At 39.8% G+C, this 22,701-nt stretch overlaps 1 protein-coding gene across 1 annotated transcript; it reads left to right on the forward strand.

Moving 5' to 3' along the window:
- Window positions 1–675: 675 nt before the first annotated feature.
- mmp14a (matrix metallopeptidase 14a (membrane-inserted)) lies at window positions 676–17,035 on the forward strand. Its single transcript, XM_051429300.1, has 10 exons — window positions 676–1,143; window positions 9,463–9,611; window positions 9,808–9,930; window positions 10,611–10,918; window positions 11,019–11,180; window positions 11,571–11,719; window positions 12,424–12,562; window positions 12,742–12,892; window positions 14,376–14,491; window positions 14,735–17,035. The coding sequence occupies exons 1-10, from the start codon at window positions 1,060–1,062 to the stop codon at window positions 15,037–15,039; spliced, it is 1,686 nt and encodes a 561-aa protein (XP_051285260.1). The 5' UTR covers window positions 676–1,059; the 3' UTR covers window positions 15,040–17,035.
- Window positions 17,036–22,701: the final 5,666 nt, after the last annotated feature.

Below are 22,701 nucleotides of genomic sequence, written 5' to 3' on the forward strand. Positions count from 1 at the left end.
TAACTTAAGTTGGTGTTATCTTCCAGATTCAGATTAATAATGCAAAATATAATCAACAAATAACTTATGAGGTGTAATTATAGGTTAAGATAAGCATTACAAAAAATAAAGTGAAAATAAACACATTAATACATCAGTAATGATCATTCTTTAATTGATTGATAATTGATAATCACATTGCAAAATTACAAATTATACTTTACAATACAGCTCAGTTTTAAAGAAAATACTCTATTTAATAATATATGTTCTTTTGAAATTAGCCATATTGCCTAATAAGCACTTTTACTTAAGTACATTTTGAATGCAGGATTTTACTTGTATTTCTTTATATGTGGTATTACTATATTAACTTAGCCTAAATACAGCAATACCACATATAAAGATATGAGTTCTTCTTCCACCTCTGGTAATATCTTATATCTATTTATAAGTTATTTATCCATAATACTGTGTACCTGTTTTATTTCACACCTGCTTTGGCAATGGAAACTGTTTCCACTGACAATAAAGCTCCCTGAATTGAATTGAATTGAATTGAATTGAATTGAATTGAATTGAATTGAATTGAATTGAATTGGTAAACCTGCTCAGCTGTGGTCAACCAAAATGACGTCTGCACATCTGGAGGAGGACCCAGAGGAAAATCCATTTCTCTCTCTCTCTCTCTCTCTCTCTCTCTCTCTCTCTCTCTCTCCACGTCCACACACGCTGTGGACAATCCTCCCAGAGTGAAGCCAAACTATGAAGCTTTAGTGAACAACAGCTGAGCATTTTGTCACAGCCACCCGATGATTTCAGCACTTTGTTCGGTGTTTTCAGCTCCACTCTGACTTTTAAAGGAGTCGCCTTTTTGCGCGCAGAAGCTGTCCGGTGCGCTCCAAGTGTCCATGCGGATACCAGAGAAAGTTTTCCTGCCACGTTTTAAAAGCATAACGGAGTTGCATCCATTAGTTTTGTTTTGATTTTTTCTCGTCGTTTGCTGTCAGGACGGCGGGACTTGTGTAGAAAGTTAGTTTCCTTAAGTTTCTTTTGGGGGGGCAGTTTGCAGATAGAAGAATGCTGCCCCAGCTCCTCACCCTGGCCTGTGGTCTCTGCTGCTTTGGTTTTACCTCCGTCGCTGCAAATGTACTAAAAGCCGAGGTAAGTCTAATGGAAAATCATACTTTATTTACTTTAAACAATGCAAATTGTTTTATATAAGATGTTAAAGTGTGTCATATAAGATGCTATGTGTGGAAAAACCTGAATTTTCCATTGTCTTAACTTTCAAATGTTTGGTATTTTTTGTGGTTTCTCAATTAGTTTTCTATAATATTCCTGGAGTATGTATGTTAACAGTGTTCTGCAGCAGAAAAAATACATATTTTAATGTATTTTTAGAGTCTTATTGTATTACAGAGAGTTATAGTTTTACTGATATCTGTAGTGTCTTTCACGTTATCAGGTTTTCTCTAGTCTTGCAACAGCAAGGGAGGAACTGTTTATGTTCCCTCCATGTTTAATCTCCCTCCCCCAAAACACTCCGTACTAAGAGCCAGTCCATCTGAGTAGAAACTGGAACGAGAGATGAAACCTCATCCAGAGAAAAAATGTCATGAGTCTAAGCTCTTGTGGCTTGTGAAGGAGGAGGAGGGGGCAGTGCACAGTTAAGAAACCTCAGCTGGGCTGCTTTGTTCTGGTGGGACGGGGGAGGGGGTTAATGGTTTTCATCTGCCTGTGTACACTGCGCTCACAACAAGCTGGACATGAGCCGCTCCATGTGGCAGACTGTAGGCCTCAGGCGTCAGATTGTGAACCCCCCTCCCACCCCATCCCAGGCCTGGAGACACTAATGTGCAGTTTAACCTTCGACTGAAACAACATATTTGGCCATCAGGTCCCTTGGCAGCTTCTGTAAATGATCGGGTACGAGCAGCCTGGGCGCCTCTGGTCTCAGCCCAGTTTTACATTTGCTCTGCAGGTACCTCCAGGGGTCATAAGGGTGTTTGATGTGACCGTTTACAGCTTCCACACCGGTGTTTAGTCGCATCCAGTCATACTGCCGGGAACTGCAGGAATAATGTTTTTCTCTGTAAGAGACAGGATGAACCACTAATGGCTAGCTGTCACAGGGAATTGATTCACAAAACAAAAAATCCATTAGCCTGAGCAACACACAAAAAAGCGCAAGATATACAAGAATCTGTTGAGGGTGGACAGGATGCACGAAGGAGCGAAGGAGGACCTTAGTCACTGACCACATGTGTGTGAGTCAAACCCAGACATGGTGGATAACTCAGAGTCAGACAGTTTATGAGAGGCCGCAGGCAACTGCCCTCCTGGGGCGAGCACACCGACACAGTGATGAATGTCTGTAAACAGAGTGAGAAAACACGTCTGTTTACAGCAGCTGTAGGACAATAACTCTAACATCACTGCAGCAGTCCATCACTTCAGCGCTATAAGCTTATAATAACCCACAGTGCGGGATTTAACATGCATCAGATGAGGAGTGAGAACGTCTTGACGGCCGATACAGGTCGTGTGCACAGTGCCGAGATGCTGTCAGACGGAGCCATAGTCCATCCTGATGCAGAAAGAGGATAAGAGTTAATTATGGGCTCAGCATTACATCACCTGAGAGCTGTATATGAACCCTGTGATCAAGAGATAGACATGTCTGTGAGTATGGAGCAAACTGGAGCAGCAAGGAATGGAGAAACAAAGACAAAGCAACAGCTGAGTGACGTAAATGTTTAATTAACTCAGATGAAGCTGCTCTTCTTGGGGGGGGGGTTGTGAAATCAGAGCAGACAGAGAAAGAGGAATGTTGTGGTTTATCCGTGATGCTCAACATCTGAACATCCCTTTCTGACTTCACTCTGACAAACTAAACCCACATAATCCACGCTGACTGAAAACAGAAGCTCCACCAGCACAGAAATGAGACTTCCAACTATTCTCTGAAAATTAATCCGCTTCTGGTGAAGTCGGGTACCTTTGCGGCCTCCGGCATCTGTTTTCATTCATGGCTTTTGCCTTGTCTAACCTTTTCTTTACTTGAATAAAAAGCTTAGTTGGACTTTGTGAGCAAAGGGGAAGTGGGCAGCAATGAAAACAACAGCGTCTAAAACAGGATCTCTCCATATCTGGCTCAAAAAACTCTGGAGATTTCCCGTTGCCATCTGCAGACACATGTCTGGTGATCCCAGCAAATCTGGTCAAAACACATCTGGGTTCAATTCTCTTTATCTCGACTAGAGTGGCTGTTGATGTAGCATCAAAAGAAAAAGCCTTCCTCAAGATCTGGTGCACGCTGCTCTGACAGGCAGCCGCTGTCACTTAAGAAATGTCAAAATAATCAGCCGGATCGGATTTAATGAGAAACTGATGGACTTCAAGGGAGCTTATCTTTCCTCTACACCCAAAGAAAGTGGGTCCACCATGTTAGCATAGAGGACATCAAAGAGAGAAAGTTTCCATCATGACTTTAAGAACTGCACGTTTTGAAGATAGATGCATTTTTACCGTCCGTTTTACCAGAAGGTTTTAGTCTCAGGTGTTCAGCTGGGTGGATCTGACTGAAGCTGAAGGCCAGATGTGCTAAAAACTAAAGTTAGTTTAAATTCTTAGAGGTAGAGACCTCAGTGGTCCTTTGTAAAGACTACAGGCAACAGTTTTACAGTATTTCCATTTTATATTTCATACTTTTTATCTGTTAGTTTGTAGGTGATTTTACATACAGAATAAATGATTCCTGTATTTTATAAAACATTATTATAATCTACCCAACAACATATAGAGTAGTTGTATCTCATTATATGCACAATAATTGTTGTTGGACCTGGTACACCTGCAGAAAATTTACATTGTCACCTTCTCATCAATCTCAGCACAGGGTCTGGTAGCGTAATCTGCATCTTACAGTCTTCATCAGCCGATGGAGTTTGTTCAGTTGTCATGGAGACGACTCAGTTTTCATCCCATGACCTAAATTATAGTTAACGCTACATAAGTGTTGTGACAGGTCTAGGTGCAGCTGAGAGCTTAAATAGTGTTGGGAAGTTTATTCTATAGCAATTCAGCATATTTTATAAGCTCCTTTTATATTTTGTTTGTAAAATATTAAAGTAATTAGGGACTAAAGCTTCAAATGTAGAACATTAACAGGTAACATTAAATGCGAATACCGTAAAACTTTTTACACATTTTGACAAATAAGCGCGGGTTAAAACCTCTTAAAGTAGAGAGAGAGGAAAGAGTACCAGTATTTTGATACCCGGCGAGGTTGGCTTAGATCCAATGTCTCTTTCTCCCTCTTTAGATCAAATTAATGATTCGTAATTGATATGTTATTCGAAATCCTTCATAGTATTTCTTTGCTGAGCAAGAGTTTTGTGCTAAGAGTTCAGCGATTGAAGCAAATACAAGCCCAGGCTTTTTCACGGTACTCAGGAAAAATACAAGAACTTCAAGTGCTTAAGTGCATTACTTGAGTAAACACACTGAGAGATTTAAGTTGGATTGTTGCCATACAAGCAGTGTCCAATGTTGCTGTCTTAAAGGTATTTATCAGTCCATTTGCATTACAGCCACCATATAAAATGTGTATTAAAGTCCTACTTATTGTTGGCTCGCATCAGTTAAACAAGATTTCACTAAAGCAGAATAATCGAGTGGTTTTATTTGACCTGTGTAGGACTGGTGCGAGCGCTAACTGGGTCAGAGACGCCAAGAAATGAAGGCAATGTGAGATTCAGCCACTCATGAGCAGAATTCTCAGTTTTTTCCGTTGGCAGCGAGCGAAAGGAACAACTGACTCAGTCCCTCAAATTTAAATTCAGCCATACTCCAAACCCCTCTCTCTCTCTCTCTCTCTCTCTCTTTTCCCCCTACTTTTCTTTTACCACTCTTTCCTTCTAATGTCTTTACCTCTCCTTCTCTAATGTAACTCTGCTGCTCTTTAGATCATCTTCTTCTGTCCATTCTCTTGCCTCCGTCCTGGTGAGATTTAAGTATGCGGCTTATATGTCTGGCTGGAGAAAACCAGATTCACAATAAAAAAATATACAGTGGAGGTTTATACAGGCAGCTTCAAACAAATAGTGCTTTCGACACTTGGCAGCACTGTTATACACAAAAAGACAGCCAATATTAAGTCCAAAATATACACAATAAAGTTAAACCCAGCCCTGTGCACTTCCTTATCTGGATTTAATTCTTTGTTTCTTTCAGTAAATAGATGCAAAGACAGTTTCACTTCCTCTGAACATTTCATAATTTGTGTTTTAACCCCAGCAGCTATAAATGCACATGGCATCTTAGTTTTCATTCTGTTTTCAGGAACTTGTGGTTGGCTTCTTTTTAAAGTACATCCGGAAAACAAAACACAGCTCAGTCTCACAGGAATGACAGTATGTGAGCATGTGATAATAGGTGCACCCACATGTCCCGTGGGGGGGGGGGTGACATCACATACAAACTGCCCGGCGTCATGGTCACATTTTTGAATTATGGATACTTCCTTAATTGAGTGGTTTTACAATGTTGGGCAACTTAGCAGGGAACCATGAGAGCTCCAGGTTTACTGTGTATCGACTGGTTTGTAGATCCTGCTGTATAATCTGATGTTGAAGCCGTAGCTTGAGGAGGATATCTGTATTAAAACCAACTTTTAAACCCTTTTTTAGTTCAGCAGAAACCAAATGGTACAGAAAAGAAAATGTCCTTCAGGGATTTATAGACTATAAACACAAAAAGAAGAGATTATATCAAGAAGCCTTTATTTAGTCGGGCATATAGGTAAAAAAAACAGGTCCACACAGGCAGACACCAGGTACAGGCAGGTATTCTTTTCTGCAAACCGAGGGCAATAGGGTGCTACTTAGAGCAATTATATACAGGTTGTACAGAGTCTGGGATGAATGGAGGGTTAATTAGGGGTTCTGCAGCTAATTGTTGCCCCATGGCTCCCTTGCGAGTTAATACAACGCTGCTGAAGTACAATTTTAAGGATTTAGTTCTCACAAGATTTGAACTTTGCTGTTCTGATCTTGAGATGATGATTGCAGACAGACCTGTCCCAGTTTCTAGATTTACAGTGACAGATTGATTATCAGTAAACACACAGTATAGTATTGGAACTGCAACTAATGATTGTTTTCATTAATTGATTACTCATTTGGTCCATTAAAAGTCAGAAACAACACTCATTATACCTCTCCCGTCCAATGCCTTGGTTTTACTATCAAAGTAAATCTAATTAATTGTGCATGTGATGATACACCTTTATGGAATTAAGAGCTTTAACTGGTGATTTTCAATATGTATTCATCTATAGATTTCTTGTTCAGATTGTCTAGTTTGTCCAGCCAAGGACTATAATTTAACACAAAATCAGGATATCCTTACATTTAAGAGGCAGGAACAATTTAATGTTTGCCTTTTTGCTTAAAAATTATTAAAAATCCATCCAGTTAATACATTTTCCACCTCTACATACATAGAAAGGTCACACTAGGGTCACATAAACTATACATACATCACACAGCTCCACCGAAACGACCTCTTCTTTCCACCGACTTTACATCATGCCGGTTGTGTTTCAGTGTTTGTGCATTATACGTTCAGACCTCACGTCACTGCACACACACACACTGCACAGACTATGGGGTGTGTTTACCAAACCAGCAGCCAACCCCTTGACCACACATGGTCGTGTAGCGAGCTACCTAGCTACCCCCGAGGCCAACAATACCAGCCATGTACAAGTCTCAATAAATAGAAGCTTTGATGGCGGCTGCTGGGAGTTCCAGGGAGGAGGGGTGCATGCAGGGATACCTGGCGTCCCGACCGGAGGTGGTGGCGGTGTGTGGAGTAGTGTCGGGACCAGAGGAGAGAAGTGGAGGTCTTGACAGTGTGGGGGGGGGAGACTTTACAGGGAAGTGTTTTTATAGAAGCAGACGCGTCACCACACTGGAGCCACAGGACACACTAGCAGCAGTCAGCGCAGAGGCAGAGAGAGAGTACATTTGGCAGACTGACTCAAGAGAGTGTCAGGGGATGAATGAGATTAACTAATAATCCAGAGTAATCTTGAAGAAATTATGAGGGGGTAATATGTGGAGATGGAGTGAAGGGGGATACGTTGCCTCTCTGCAGGTCATCATAAGTGAACCTTGTTCTCGGGCCTCTCTGCCCACCACAGTACTAACAGTAGCTGTGTGTGCCCAGGCAGTAAGGCCATGTAGTCCTGCCCATGAAGTGGCTACATTTCCACCCCCCCCCCCGACTGCTTTTCCCTTCACTTGCTGGAGGAAGGCTTGAAGAGAAAAACAGCACTAACGGTGGAATAAGAGAGATATCTGAGGTTTAGATGACGCTAACGAAGGAATTCGGGGTAATTCCACCGACTTAATCTGTAGTGGAGATGAAGATGTGCGTTGACTCTCTGGGTGCAGATACGTGAGCGGAAACACACAGTTCAAGAGGCATTTCAGCCTCTATTACTCCAACAAAGAGGGCCAGGAGATGAGAAGATAGATACCTATGATTGTCAGTTAAATATGAAGCTACAGCCCATAGCTGGTTCGCTTAGCTTAGCACAAAGACTGGAAACAGCTAGCCTGGCCCCAGCCCCCCTCTGAAACCACAATGTGTCGTTGGTGTTTGTACAAATTGAACAAACAATGTGAATTTGAATAAAATACACTGATTGTGACTTGTTTGACCAGTAGCCCAGCTTAAAAAGGTTAATATTATCAAACTTTACATACTGTATCTGTTGTAGTTGTGTTAATGCTTCTCTGCTTGTGTTAGTGTTAGCATTTACTATTATCCCTTATTTGTTATTTGTGACCACACTGGCTGCGGTTCTTCAAAAGGCCAGCTCCTGTTTCCAGCCTTCATGCTAAGCTAACCATCTGTCCGTTAGATATAAACATACCACAATGGCATCAGTCTTCTTATCTAACTCTAGGAAAGATACATATAAAGGAGTATTTCCCAACATGTTGTACTACTCCTTTAATAGTGTCTTAGACCACCAGCAGTAGGCAGTGGAAAGAATAGCCTGGCCTTTCATGTGTAAAGATAAATAGTGGTGGTTTTGGTTGACATGAGGGCAGACGGAGAGAGGAGGAGGAGGAGGAGGAGGAGGAGGACAGACATAGACAGTGACAGGGGGGATCTTAAACTCAAGCTTTGAGGAACCAAAATGTTGCTGAAAATGTAACTTTTTTCCAGCGCTATGACTGCCAGTTGTCTTTGGCTGCGATAGTCTAGACAGACTTCTGGGTCATCGCGACTGAAATGACATCAGTGTTTTCAGATTGTGTGTTTTATTTGGCTTTCGGTTCCTCTCTCATCCCTCCTTATGACCCCACAACAAAGTTTCCCCTAACGAGTTCAGCATAAATCACGGGGGAATGTGAGGATTTGGTGTTTGTTTTTAAGAGTTCGTAAACGGGATAATGTCACAGTCGCATGGAGGAACGACAATAAATTCAACATGCTGAGTTACCTCAGTGTGTGTTGGCTGCTGTAGGGTATGTACGTTAACAACACCCTTTATGTCCCTTATTCACCACACAATCTGTGACACATTGAGCTCAGAGGAGCAGGTCCAAACAAGCTCAGAAGGTTGACTGGAAGTAGGAAAACACCCACAGGTTCGCACAAGCGGCCAATCCCTTATTTTTTTGTTGACCGAGACGTTTTCTAACATGTTTTCAGGTGGTTTTTGTGTTGTTCCTGGCACGTCTGACGAAGAGCGGACTGAGTAACACACAGAGCAAGTAAAACAGAAAGAAGGAGATGTTAATTATGTGTTGCAAAACTTATAATTGCTGCCTTTAAAATAAAGGCATATCACTGTATTTATATTTTTCCATTTGGGTTTTTGATCAATTATTTGAGATATTTGTGTATAGAGTGATACCAAAACACTGTACACTCAATGTAACAGCCAAGATAAAGGAAGTTTTTATGGTTTAAGAGGAAGATTTTCATTTTGATGTTCGGATCTTCAGATGAGAGACTGCAAGCAACTATCTCAAGTCTCTTATCTGCTGCCTGATTAGCTATTTTACTATCTGCAGTTTCTTGATCAATCTATTAATAGCGAGAAATTGCAATGTCTGCAGTTAAAACTCACAACTTATATATTGTAAATGGCTATTTTATCATTCGCTTTGCATTTGCTCATTATGTATGTTTGGTGAACCAGTTGGCATTGAGAGCTTGATTTGGGGGGATAAACAAGGTTCAAGTGAACATTTAAAACCTCAGTTAGAGCATTGTCTCACACTAGAACACCAACTTTTTCTACTTATGTATATGGCTTCTTGACAGGCTGTTCACAGGTAGAGGAAACTGTGTCCTCCTGGTTTATCTGTTTAGCTTTGTCCAACAGAAACAGAAATAACAATCAGTATCTAAACAAATGCAGATAATGCTCATTACTTTCTCTCTCTCCTGTAGGCTTGGCTGCAGCAGTATGGCTACCTGCCTCCAGGTGATGTCCGAGCCCAGGCCATCCGCTCACCAAAGTCCATTGTAACAGCAATATCAGCCATGCAGAGGTTTTATGGTTTGACTGTCACCGGCTCAATAGACTCCAACACGTTACAGTGAGTCCTGATCGACAGCAACGTTTTTATATGTATTTATATATATATATATATATATATATATATGGTGACCTGAGATTGAAAGAGGATTTAAGAGAGTCTAAGAAAGCAAGGTTACCATTTACAGAACAATGTGTCCTCCACAGGAGTCTGAATGTTTTACATAGTTTAGAGAATTTCATTTTGCTGTTGCCAGGGCGATGAGCCGGGCGCGGTGTGGCGTTCCAGACAAGTTCGGCCCGGAGCTGAAAACCAACCTGAGGAGGAAGAGATACGCCAGGCAGGGTCTGAAGTGGGAAAAGTCCGAGGTGACCTTCAGGTACACACCTTCACTGTTTGCTGCTGAATGTCACATTATGCAATAAACACTTAAAGGTCCATCTAATGATTTTTATTGTTAATTCATTATTTTATTGATTGATCAATTGATTGTTTGAGCTATAAAATGTCAAAAATGTCCATCACAGTTTCCTAAATCCAAATGTGTTCAGTTTTCTAGCACAGAAAACCAAAATAAACGTGCAAAACACTGAATTTTAGCACTTTTGCATGTTGCCAATAAATTTGTCTGTCAATCGATTATTTGACAAATTATTTAAGCTCCAATGAAAGTGTAATTTCTCAATACTAGTGGAGTGACCTGCTTTATTCTACTTTTATTCAAGATACAGACTCTTGATTTATAACATTTTACACTGAATACAAGACCAGGAGAGGATGCAGACTAGAGTGGTCGTGATATACCGGTATTGACCATTACCTTTTAAAGAAATGTATTGACACATATGGAAATATCGTGTAAATACCCTAATGTCTCTTAAATAACTTCTTTCCATTCTCACTTTGTGATTCACACTCCAACATAGTAGTAGTCGGCGGTAGTGCAACTTAACACTGGTTGCAACATGACACCCACCCACATCTTCTGAAAAAGGCTCTATAAATAAATCTTTCTTCCGTCCCGGCCCTGAATCTCTGTCTCTCCTTTTTTTATAACAGCATAGAGAACTACACCCCTAAGATCGGCGAACAAGCCACAAATGAAGCCATCCGAAAAGCCTTCAAGGTGTGGGAGAGCGCGATCCCGCTCACCTTCAGAGAGATCCCCTTCAGCCACATCAAAGGCAAGGTCGACAAGTTCGCGGACATCATGCTGTCCTTCTCAGAGGGCTTCCATGGCGACAGCACGCCGTTTGACGGCGAGGGCGGCTTCCTGGCTCACGCTTACTTCCCCGGAAACGGCATCGGGGGAGACACTCACTTTGACCTCGCTGAGCCCTGGACCACCGGGAACACCGACCAGGGGGGTAAGAAAGAGAGAGAAGAGCTGAGGGTGGACTGGAGAACTGGGAAAAAACTAAAATGAACAAACTAAATGTCCTGTTTTATCTTTCTCTTTCTCTGAAGGTAATGATGTTTTCCTCGTGGCGGTCCACGAGCTGGGTCATGCTCTGGGTCTGGAGCACTCCAACGACCCCTCTGCCATCATGGCCCCTTTCTACCAGTGGTTTGAAACAGAAAACTTCCAGCTCCCAGACGACGACCGCCGCGGCATCCAGGCAATCTACGGTGGGTTGCTCTTCATTGGGAATCTGGAATTTATTGGATATATTTGCAGTTGCTAACTTTAGCAACATTTAAAGGGGAATGTCGTTAGTTTTGCAGTTATTTAGTATTAAAATAAACATATTGAACAAATTGAAAGTTTGACCTGATGATGCTGTTATCCAGTAGTTGTTGAGTCAAAAGTCAGCCTCATGGTGGCGCTAGAGTGAAAGTCAGGGGATCACCAAAGTCGGCAGGATTCATTTTCTGGGAACAATAAATGTCTGTACAAAATTTCATGGCAATCCATCCATTAGTTGTTGAGATAATTCAGTCTAAACCAAAGCGGTGGACATGACATGACATATGTTGGGTTGTCTTAAACACTTCTCTCTCACAACATCTTTCCCACAGGTTCCAAGTCTGGAGGTCCCCCTCCTCCTCCTCCTCCTCCTCCTCCCCCTCGACCCACAAAGTCGTCCAAGCCGGACCAAAGTCCAGACATCTGTGAGGGACACTTTGACACCATCGCAATCCTCAGAGGGGAAAAGTTTGTGTTTAAGGTACAGGGGGAATGCTTTTTCTCCAACATTCAAATGTCCTGTGTGACCAAATTCTCACAGAAGCAGTTTCGACTTTACACAAACGTCCCAGTAAATGATGACAGTGAGCCATCGTGGACTGTGCAAGGACGCCGGAACTGAAACTGAACCGTGACCTGTTGAAAATGCCTGTTAGACATTTTTGTTTGTCTTTTGTAGATCATTAAACCTGATCTACTCATTCTAGCTTGTACAATATGGTGCTCTTTCAACATAAAATTAGGTTTTTCCCAACAATTATAGAATTAACAATCTGGAAATGCTTGAATTTAAATTCTTGCTTCATAAATAATGCGGGTTTTGGGCCAAATACTGCTTTAAAACATGAACCCATAACCTTCTAGACACATATATTTGTTCTTTTTCAGTAAGAAATAAGTGTAAGCATGGATTTTTAATGATTATTAGTTCATCTGTTAGTTTTTTTTTGGCTACATTTTGATTAACTTTATGTCATTTATAATAATTTGTCTTTTATTTTGTTGCTTGTTTTGTCGAACCTGTAGTTCAAAACCATAAAAGGGCAGAACATTTAGCATTTTGTTTGTTTTCTAAACTCAATTAATAAACCATTTTTTGCATTAATGTGCATAATTTCAAACAAATTAAGTTTAAAAAATATATTCTGCTGTATTTTAAATCTGTGTGTTTGTGTGTGTTTGCAGGACAAGTGGTTTTGGCGTGTGCGTAACAACAAGGTGTTGACAGGTTACCCGATGGCCATCAGTCACTTCTGGAAGGGCCTGCCCTCAAACATCAACGCTGCCTACGAGAGGCTTGATGGGAAATTTGTCTTCTTCAAGGGTAGGTACCAAGTGAGATTGAAACCAGATCTGGGATGATCGCAGCTGCTCGAGTGATGAATTTCATGTGTTAACCGTTGTGGACTGGTCTTCTTTGATCTCTTTTTCCTATGATCGTTCCCCCTTTCCTGTTTTATGTCTCCTTTCTTCTCATCCTTCTGTTTTTTCTTCTCTCTCCAGGTGACAGATACTGGGTTTTCAGTGAGTCCACCATGGACAAAGAGTCCCCCAAGAACCTGAAAGACATGGGCACCGGTTTACCCAAAGACAAGATTGATGCTGCTCTTTACTACACACTAACAGGACAGACGTATTTCTTCAGAGGCACCAAGTGAGTCCGTCCTCTATTCAGGTTTTATCACACATACTTTAAAGATTTTTTATACTTATATGATCTGGAGCTTCTTTTGAATTTTACCTGTGAAACACTGTTTCTTTCTGAGGAGGAGAATGGAGGCAGGTTAAAACAAGTTATTCTTCCAATCTGGTGCCCCTATCTAAAGAACAAATGAGTACTTCATCGTCATTCTCTTACATTTACAGATTAGACTTATATATGACCCCAGTTTTCTTTGAAACACTGCAGCATTCATGTATAGATTGAATCTTTTCCTCTTTTCACCCAAACAAATACTGCTCATACTTCCTGTACAGTTGGCTTGTTATAACTTGTATTTTTTCCGTGCTTATCTGTTAACTTGTTATGAAGGTAGCATCTGACGTGTCAATCCTCTGGCTCACACTTCTTCCTTCCTGTCTTTAATTCAGTCGCAGATTTACCAGAGAACCCATTCTAACACAAATAGCAACATAGACGTTATTTTTTCATGTTATGTTTTGCGGTATTTCACCTTTATTTTGATCATAAAGTCGTCATCAGTAGAGAAGTAATAGAAAATGAAAGTAGAGAGAGGAAGAATGACGTGCAGCAAAGGTCCGTGACTGAACTTGAACCAAGAATAGTCACAGTCAACATCGTTAACTCCAAAACAACCAAAAATTCCCGGCAGCAATGTTCAGGGTCGTGGCCAGTTTTCTTTAGAAAAGCTGAGGTCATCAGTCAAATTTCCCCAACCCCATCTTTCTCTTTGACTCACCTCCAAAAAGTCATTTTTTCCGTTCTAACTTTTATATTAAAGTTTGTTTACAGGTTTCTTGGGGAGTACTAATGCATATATGAAACCAAAAGTTGTATAAAGCCTTTTGTGGCTGCGTGAAGTCCTGTAAATTGCCTCAAGTGACGTCACTCGAGTCACAAAATACAAGTTTGAAACTGAAAATGGGGGTTTGGATTAAGAAAGAAGTGAGTTTACCAGACCTCTATCTGCTCGAGGCTTACTAGCATGACACACACTCTATGAATCTCCAACTGAACAGTGGGCAGTCTGTGTTGTGTGTGGGTAATTCATTGTTTTGACAAGGAAGGAAAAGGCATGAAACTGTCTCCATTGTGAGTTCATCAGTGTTATAGGACTGAAATGTTAAATTGGTTGAGTGCTCTTTTAAAGCCTGGCAGTAACTTAATTTTTGGTAGAGAAACAGCCCTCATTTTGATTTGATTAAATTTTTTTCTTTCTTTAATTTGGCCTAAAAGCCTAAAAGAGTCTAAAAGAAATCAAGAATCAGCCTAAATGTGTAATTTCTGCATAATTGTAAAACATAAAAACTTCCTCGGGTTGTTAAAACACCCACATTCCCAAAAATAACACTGAGGACATAAATCTTGATGTTCCCCTCTAAACTTTCTTTATTTTAGGAAATAGTTTCTTACGCTGTAGCTCTTTAACAGGTTTGTGTCTTTGTGTCGTTTGCAGCTACTACCGTTTCAACGAGAAGACTCGCACCGTGGACAGCGGTTATCCAAAGCCCATCAGCATGTGGAGTGGCGCACCGGATAACATCAAATCTGCCATCATGAGCGAGGATGGATGTAAGATCTCCTCATTAAACTGATCATCTAGATGTTTATTGTCCAAAGATTGACAATTATTTCTCAGTTTCAGCTTCTGAAAAGTGAATTATTTGCTGCTTTTGTGATAGTAAAGTGAATATCTTTGAGTCTTGGACTGTTATAGAGCAAACAACAGCTGTATTGTTGTGTTTCGAATGAAATCAACTGTCAAAATTGTTAAATCTCATGAAACTAATCTCCTAATCTTTCCACTTTCCTCAGCTTACACTTACTTCTACAAAGCCAACAAGTACTGGAAGTTCAACAACCAGTACATGAAGGTGGAGTCCGGCTACCCCAAGTCCGTGCTCAGTGACTGGATGGGCTGCGAGAATGACGAGCCCAAGAAGGGTCGGGAAGACGTCGTCAAGGAAGCGCTGAGCGGCTTCGGGCCGGCGGCCGTGGTGATCCCTATCATCCTCCTAGTGCTGGTTGTGATCACTCTGGGAGCGCTTTTGTTCTTCAGGAAGTACGGCACGCCTCGACGCCTCCTCTACTGCAAGAGATCCCTCCTGGACAAGGTGTAAACAGAGCGACGGGGTGATTGACAGACTGCCACAGAGGGACAGAAAGAGAGGGAGAGAGAGAACGAGGGCCGAGGGTGAAGATGGAAACTGAGAGGGGGAAGATATGAAAAGAGGAGGAGAGAGCGACTGAGAAAAAAGGACAGAAGAAATGAGGGGGATTGATGTGTTAATGTTTTGGGTGGTTTGTATGTGCCACAAAAAAGAGAGAGAGAGCAAAAAAAGGCCCTAGAAACTGAAATCAGGAAAAATGTGTATTTGTATGTTAAGTATTTACATGTACTGTTCTGTGTCCAGAGATTAACAACATACCCACAATCTCACATAGAGAAGGGAAATATACAAAGAGACTCGTGTTCATCAGCAACTTCCCTCCCGCCTCTCCTCTCTCACATCCCAGGTATTAAAAAAACAAACATCCCTCCTTCCTTCCTCTCCTTTAACTGGACGACTCCAGCTGAACTGCTGTCTGATTCTTTTTTTATATAACTTTGAAATCTGTGTCTCACCTTGGGTTTTACTCAGAAATTCATCCTCTCTGAAATGCATTTGCTGTCTAAAATGTGTTTTTTTGTTTTACTCTGAAATTCATTCGTTTCAGCGTGACATTTTTGCTCTTTAATCCATCGTTTTGATATTCGGCTATGCAGTATTTTCCTATATTTCTTACATTTCTTTTCTCTACCACTAAGTAGGGCTGGGTATCGAACCTCATACTTCTTTAATACTGCCTGAAAATGTGTTTACAGCACATAGCATTGAAAAAAAAAGTTGGCATTGAAAGTCTGGACAGATTCATAATCTTCTTTGATAAGAATTTAAAACAAAATCTTGCCAATTTTAGACTGTTTTATTCAAGTTTCTGCACTGTTGCCCGTGTTTAAACAACATTAATGTGAGAAAAAATGCTTGTATTTCTCAAAAAAAAATCAGCACTAGCATAGTAAACATTAAAAATGATACCTAGCCTTACTACTGAGAGGATTCTCACCCATCTGCTAAACTCTAAAGATCACCATGTCCACTTTTAGTTAGCCTACATTTGGATGGATTTGATGGAGCTCAGTGTAACAGCATGTCCCTTGTGCACAGTGTTAGTATCGATCGATGCAGACTTTTTGAACAGGCACAGATTCACGGACAAGAATTTGTTTCACTGGGATTACGTCCACAAAAGTCAGATTTAACACGAGTCTGCAGGAAGTGATGACGGTGTAGCTGCATCACCTGTCGAGACGTCTCACAAACACATCTAAAGGCACACAGTTTGATTCACAGGCAAAACTCTCTTCTTTCAGTGCAAGCAGTCAGACGGGAAAAAGTATTTCTTTTAAAAAAAAAAAATGTAATGTTTTATCTCACAAATGACAGTTTTGAAACATTCCAGTACGTTTGTTGTTGAATACGAACAGAGCTGCTTCTCCAAATGTGTCAGTAAGCGGTACAGTTTCAACAATATGGTGCAATTCTCTTTTTTTTTTTATTATTATCGTTGTTATGGGAAATTGTTGTTATTATAAGTATGGTTATTGTTATTATTGTTCTCCTGGTAAAGTTATAATGATTTTTTTTTTCTTTTTCTTTTGTACATTGTCATTTGGAGTCCTGCTGGACAGAGGCATAACGTGACAATGGTGGAAATGAATCCCAGTTTACACTCAGCATGTGATGAATTAGATCAGATCAGGGGGGGTAAATGTGAGTTCAGGGAGTTTCTTTTTACTATGAAACACCCGAAATTACCCAGATGTTGGCACAGATTAACAAGCAATACTATTTATGAACTTTGATGGTGCTCAATGATTCTTTTTTTTTTTTTTTTTTTTTTACACAAATCAAAATTGAAGGTGAATTCATTTAATTAATAACAATGATAATGGTAATTATATTTATAATGATGATCATATCAATAAAATGGAATGAGATTTTTTTTCCGCCTGTTTTCACTTTTGTATTTCATTAGATAAAGTGAAATTAAACTATTTTCTACAAACATTCATACATCTTTTCCCCGTTCTTTCATAATCTCATCATCTCGCCAGTTTCTGTACACACAAACTTTACACAAACACACTTTTATGCAGAATTTTACTACCTAAAAAGGAACAAGAAAACACAAATCCATTTATTCTGAAGGAAATGCTGCTTTATTAAATGTGGTGGTCTTGTAAAGAACTCTACAGATCTTCCCTTTTTTACATCAATGAGCTAATAAACTGCCACTATTCTTGTTGTTAAAAATCCCACATAAATACATAGTTGTCAAGATAAAAGCACATTTGCTTAACATTTTGTTAATATAACGTTTTAAATCTGACATCTGCTTGACTGGCTCTGATCTCCTGACTTCATGTACTGCACACACTTGAAGTTAGGTATGACTTTTCTTCCACACCATCCACATACATGAGGGGGACAAAACTTTTCAATATAATAAGTCCAGTACAGCAGCATCGTCCACTACAACTTCAGTAATAAACATGAAGTAGAATTATCACCTTTCAGACAATGGTGACAAACAAAGATCTATAAAGTTTGTAAAGGTAGAATTCATGGCAGAACTGCTCTGTTGGATAGTACAAGTGTACCTAATAGAGTGGTTACTAAGTGTATGTTGTCATCTTCATTAGATGATGGACTATTTTGGCAGCTTTGGACCATGTTTTATTTTGAAAATATCACAATTAGAAAGTCTTTCGCTACCATTTCACTACTGTTGGAGGTAAATGTTATTGGAAAACATGATCAACAGCTGCTTTTTCTACTTTTTTCTAGTCCATGGCTTCTCTTTCCCCAATTTGTGCTGCTCTGGATGATTATAATGTCCATTAACACCGCACTTCAAAAATCAATCATTGGGATTTTAAAGTTTGTTATTTTGTGCGCTTTTATTGTTTTTTTGAATCCCTATTAGTTGTTACCTTGACAACAGCTACTAGTACTACACAGTATATTCAACAAATGATTACACTTTGACTAAACCTCATAATGCATTTACCACAATAATATCCACCTATTAAAACAGAATGACAAAGAAAATGAAACATACATACAATTAATCTGAATATTCAGTTTGCAAATAAAGTCTCCTCCACTTGTTCCTACAGTTGGATGTTTTATCTTCACTGTGCAGAATGATGTCTGTGCAGAGTTTGACACTAGAAGGATGTTTTCAAATTCATCTGCTGAAACTGGAAAGTTTCTCTGAGCTCATTGAAAATCAGATTTTTAAGGGCATGATGAGCATGATTTGTGACATCACAAATAGTTTGGGAGTCAATCTTGGTCCAGTATGAAACTTATACAGGTGTGATTCACCAGAGCACATACACTGAGAATGGACATAACAGTGAAGGAGGAGACATCTTGTGTCTAGGAAAACTTTAGAAATAAAAATAATTGGCACATTAATGTAGGAGAAGTAGATGCCTTTTTAAGGATTTTAATGTGGAAATTATACTTTTATTTGCATAAAATACATATCAGACACAGATTATTGTTACAAGAAGACTATTTTAATGTCTCAATAAATGTCTGGAGGGGATCTATAAAAAACAACAACTTATTTTACATGTTTTTTTTGCATGCCGGCCTAAAGAAACTGACCCTGAACTCCCTGTAGAGGAAGCATGCAAGCAAAAAAGTAATAGTTGTATTTGTTCATGATAACAGTACAAAGACAGAGAGGATAAAACAAATAAGAGTGACATCTTCACCACATGACCTCCAGACCAGGAGAGACCAGGTTTTTGCCTGCTGGAGGGCCACAGATGGAGAAGTCCGGATACAGTTACACCACCGCCGGTTGTTTTGGACATGGAGCCAGCCAGTCATGTGCCGAGGAACGAGTCGGAAAAAGTGATGGAACAGTCACATTTTTCAGAGAAGTCCGTTCCAACTGAGCATCTGGTATTCTTGAAACATCTGAAGCTCTCGGGCCAAACCCTGGCTGCATGTGTGTGCATACTGTATGTGTGAGTGTTCAGGTTTATTTAAAAGAAGCTAAAGCCCCGGCTTTCTCCTCATAAAATTAATTGTGAAAACGTGCAAAGAAAAATTGTGTGTGAAAGAAAAAGAGAGAGGTGAGGTGACAGAAGTGAGAAGGGCAGTAAAGGAGAAATTATTTTATAGGGTTGGGGATATTTTTCCCTCTGCTCATTTCTATCAAAAAAAGAAAAATACTTTTGCAAGCAGCCTCCCTCTCTCCCCTCCCTCCCTCTCCTCCCTCCCTCTCTCTTATTTCCTCACCCGCTGCAAAATTGTTCTTTTTATGAGCCTTCAGTCTCAAACCACTCCTCCTCTCACCACAAGTATCTCTAGTCTGTTTTTGCTCTTTCTTTCTCTGCCCTTTCCTCCCCCTCTTCAACGCCTTTCCTCATGCTCTCTGTTTTAACTCTTCACACGCTGTATCAGGGTAACGGTAAACAACAACAACAACCATGGTTAAACCGCACGAACAAGACAAACAACCACCAACATGTAAAACAAAATTGCTGAAAATCTGGTTGGTATGCAATTATGGTTTAATCTCTCAAAAACCCCTATTTTCATGTAAAAGACATTTTCCAGAATACATGATATGAATTAGGTTACTTTTACATATAAACAGTAACTTTTAACTGTTTAAATCACTTTGTGTTACATTACTGTATAAAAAGTGCTTTATAGTTTAAATCTTTTCTTTTTATTGGCTCTTCAACAGTGACATCACGGTGTACTGACACACCCTGAAGTACACTTTTACGTCACTGCAGCGAGGCACAAAGTTAAACCACTGGAGGTCAGCAAAAACAAAGATTTTCAGCAGGTTTAAAGTTTCTCTTTAATGTAATAAAGACATATTAACAGGAAAAGAAAACTGTGAATCTCAACCTTCTTCTCCATGAACGGCGGAATATAACTCAAATACTTAAATACATATTTCAGGTACTTGGACTTTATACCTGCTCTACATCCCAGAGGCGGATATTGTACTTTATACTCCACTACATTTGTCTGACAGCTTTAGTTACTTTTCAGATTACAGGTTTTCATACTATTCCCGTCTAGTGAAAACCACGTATCTCCAATTTTTGTTCCTTTTTAGATTGAAAAATGTTTCCTTCTTCTGAAAACCCTCTTGGATTCACTGGAAAACACATTGTTACAAACAAGTTGTGTTTCTGAGCTCATGAAAGTTTTTAGAGATGTGTGTCTCTCACAGGACAGCTGTACATTAAACTAAACAACAGTATATACATTTGTTCAAATTAGGACAACCTTAAACATCTACAGCTGTAAAAAAGCAACATACACATTAATGCAGCAGTAATAACATCATATATAATATTAAAACACTGACAGGGACCATTGTACTGCATAATGAGTACTGATTAATCTAGCATACGTTGATAGTTTTCTTCTGACTCTGTCTAAACACAACAGCTCTTCCACAGCTCCACAGAAGCAAAAAAACATTTTTCTTTAGAAACCTGACTTGATTTATTACAGATTTAAAGATTAGCTTTATAGGTTAAACTGAACACGAACAGGTCAGGCTTTATTTCTGTAAATTGATTAGTGAGACACTGGATTGTAGCACTATTTGTGTAGCTGCTGTGGAAGATTCATGAATATACTGTAAGCTAACCTGACTGACCCCATCATTTCAATTTTTTCCTGCTCACATCTGTTCAGCCACTTTTCCTCCTCCACTGGCCAAACTGTCTTTCTCTCTCTCTCTCTGTGTCACCTGGTGTTTCCATTTGTCTCACTGGATCGTTCTCATGCACAATAACTGTTTTGACTAATCCATCTTTAGAGAAACTTCCACTGCATCATGAACTGTGCAGGAAAGCTAAATATTTTGTTAGGTCACAGTCATCAAATAACTTATCATAGAGTTTATGGTACTACTTTCTATTAAGGCACTGTTTATAAATGGTTTAAACATAGTAACTAATGGCTTTATTGAGTCATTTTTGTGCTGCCATGTTGTGAAAAGTCCCTTGGACCACATGGAAAGAGGATATGGACGAAATTACATTGAGTGCCAACTTTTTTAAAAATGTGTCATGTTTCCTTGAAAGAGCTGTTCTAAGTTATTTGAGTTGTGTTTATAGGCAGTTTTCAGAGGAATTATCTTGAAAGACCAACTGGAAATCATTTAGAACCAAAGTAATTCATTTATCATTGAAAACTCTACATGCATTGTATGCTGTGGTGGCCACTTCTGACCCCTTCAGTCAAAGCAATGTCTACAAGGTTTTGGTTTTAGTTGAACAAAAAGTAAAAGTGGGTCATTTTGAGGCCTGAAGACAAAAACATTATCCAGTAATACAAACGAAAAAAAAGCAAAGATTACAAGAATTCTTGAGGAATTTTTCTGCTTTTCTATCCTTTTAATTGTCACACAACTCTCTGCATTGTTGTGTGACCTTCTGGGAGGTCATTACTCCTCCATTTGGAAACCAACACTCTCAGTTATAGAGAATTTAACTGGAATTTGTGTAACAATTCAACAATGTCTCCATGATCCAATTAAAATTATTTCCAGGAAACTTCTTAAAGGCGCCCTCCCCTCAGAAATATGTTTTTCTTCTTGTTCAGTACAGTTGGATGTTTGATCTTCACTGTGCAGAATGATGTCTCTGTATAGTTTGACACTAGAAGGATGTTTTCTCTTTTTTAAGGGGCGGGGCTTACGAGAATGATTGGTGACATCACAAATAGTTTGGAGGTCAATCCTGGTCCAGTATGCAACTTATAAAAGTGTGATCCACCAGTGCACATACACTGAGAATTGACTTTACAGTGCAGACGGAGACATCTTGTGTTAGAAATTTGCATATTTATTTATTCTTTAATTTTAAATGAGGTCGAAGGAGAAAAGGAGTAGATGCCAGTTTGCTTGTTGTTTATGTTGTAATACATATCTGGAGAGGTTCTTTAAACATTTACTGACTCTTTCTGGAAATAATGAGGAAACTATGGGACCTGTAGTGTTGCCAGAAACCACAAAAGACAGATAAAAGCCAATTATGTTAAATGCTGTGAAAGATGTTTCTGATCAGTAAGGGGGAAGCAAAATAAATTCCAAAGACTGAGACAGACAAACACATTTTCCACTTATGTTGGCTACTTCACGCAATAATCTGGATTTCTGCTTGGAGGTGCGACCGAGTTTGTCTGCCAAGCATCTGCTCTCCGTCTTGTCTTGTGGGTCACGGACATGAACGCAGATGAGACCTTTGGCAGCCATGTTGGATTATGTTCCTCTTTCTCCCCCCTTTCTTTCTCTCTCTCTCTCTCTCCCTCGCTCTCTCTGTCAGCCATTTTAATGCTGAACTCATACAGTCTGGCTGGGCGGTGTAGGAACAACCATCGGGCTCAGCACTCCTTCTCCATGCCAGGCAGGAAGTGGCCAGGACAGCTGCTTGCAATTCAACCTGAGACTTTGTTTGGGTGACCTACATTATGGCACCATTTACTTTCTACTGTAACTTTAGTAGCACTTTTTCTTTTCTCTCTTCGTCTTCTCGTTTCGCCTGACTTCCTGTACTAGAAAGTAACTAAGTACAGTCAGAGACTATACTCAATTGAAATTTTGAGGTGTTTCCATTTTATGATACTTTATATGTCTTCTGCACTACATTTCAGGGGCACTTTAAACACTTCTGTATTTAT

Source organism: Dicentrarchus labrax, unplaced genomic scaffold (genome assembly GCF_905237075.1).
Source record: "Dicentrarchus labrax unplaced genomic scaffold, dlabrax2021, whole genome shotgun sequence".
NCBI classification, from domain to species: domain Eukaryota; kingdom Metazoa; phylum Chordata; class Actinopteri; family Moronidae; genus Dicentrarchus; species Dicentrarchus labrax.

What these genes read in the sequence shown, in the direction of transcription:
- mmp14a (XM_051429300.1), top strand. Translation starts at nt 1,060, where the DNA reads ATGCTGCCCCAGCTCCTCACCCTGGCCTGTGGTCTCTGCTGCTTTGGT. An exon ending in CGGGAACACCGACCAGGGGG is followed by an intron (nt 10,919 to 11,018) that starts GTAAGAAAGAGA and finishes CTTTCTCTGAAG; the next exon opens with GTAATGATGTTTTCCTCGTG. An exon ending in CATCATGAGCGAGGATGGAT is followed by an intron (nt 14,492 to 14,734) that starts GTAAGATCTCCT and finishes CACTTTCCTCAG; the next exon opens with CTTACACTTACTTCTACAAA.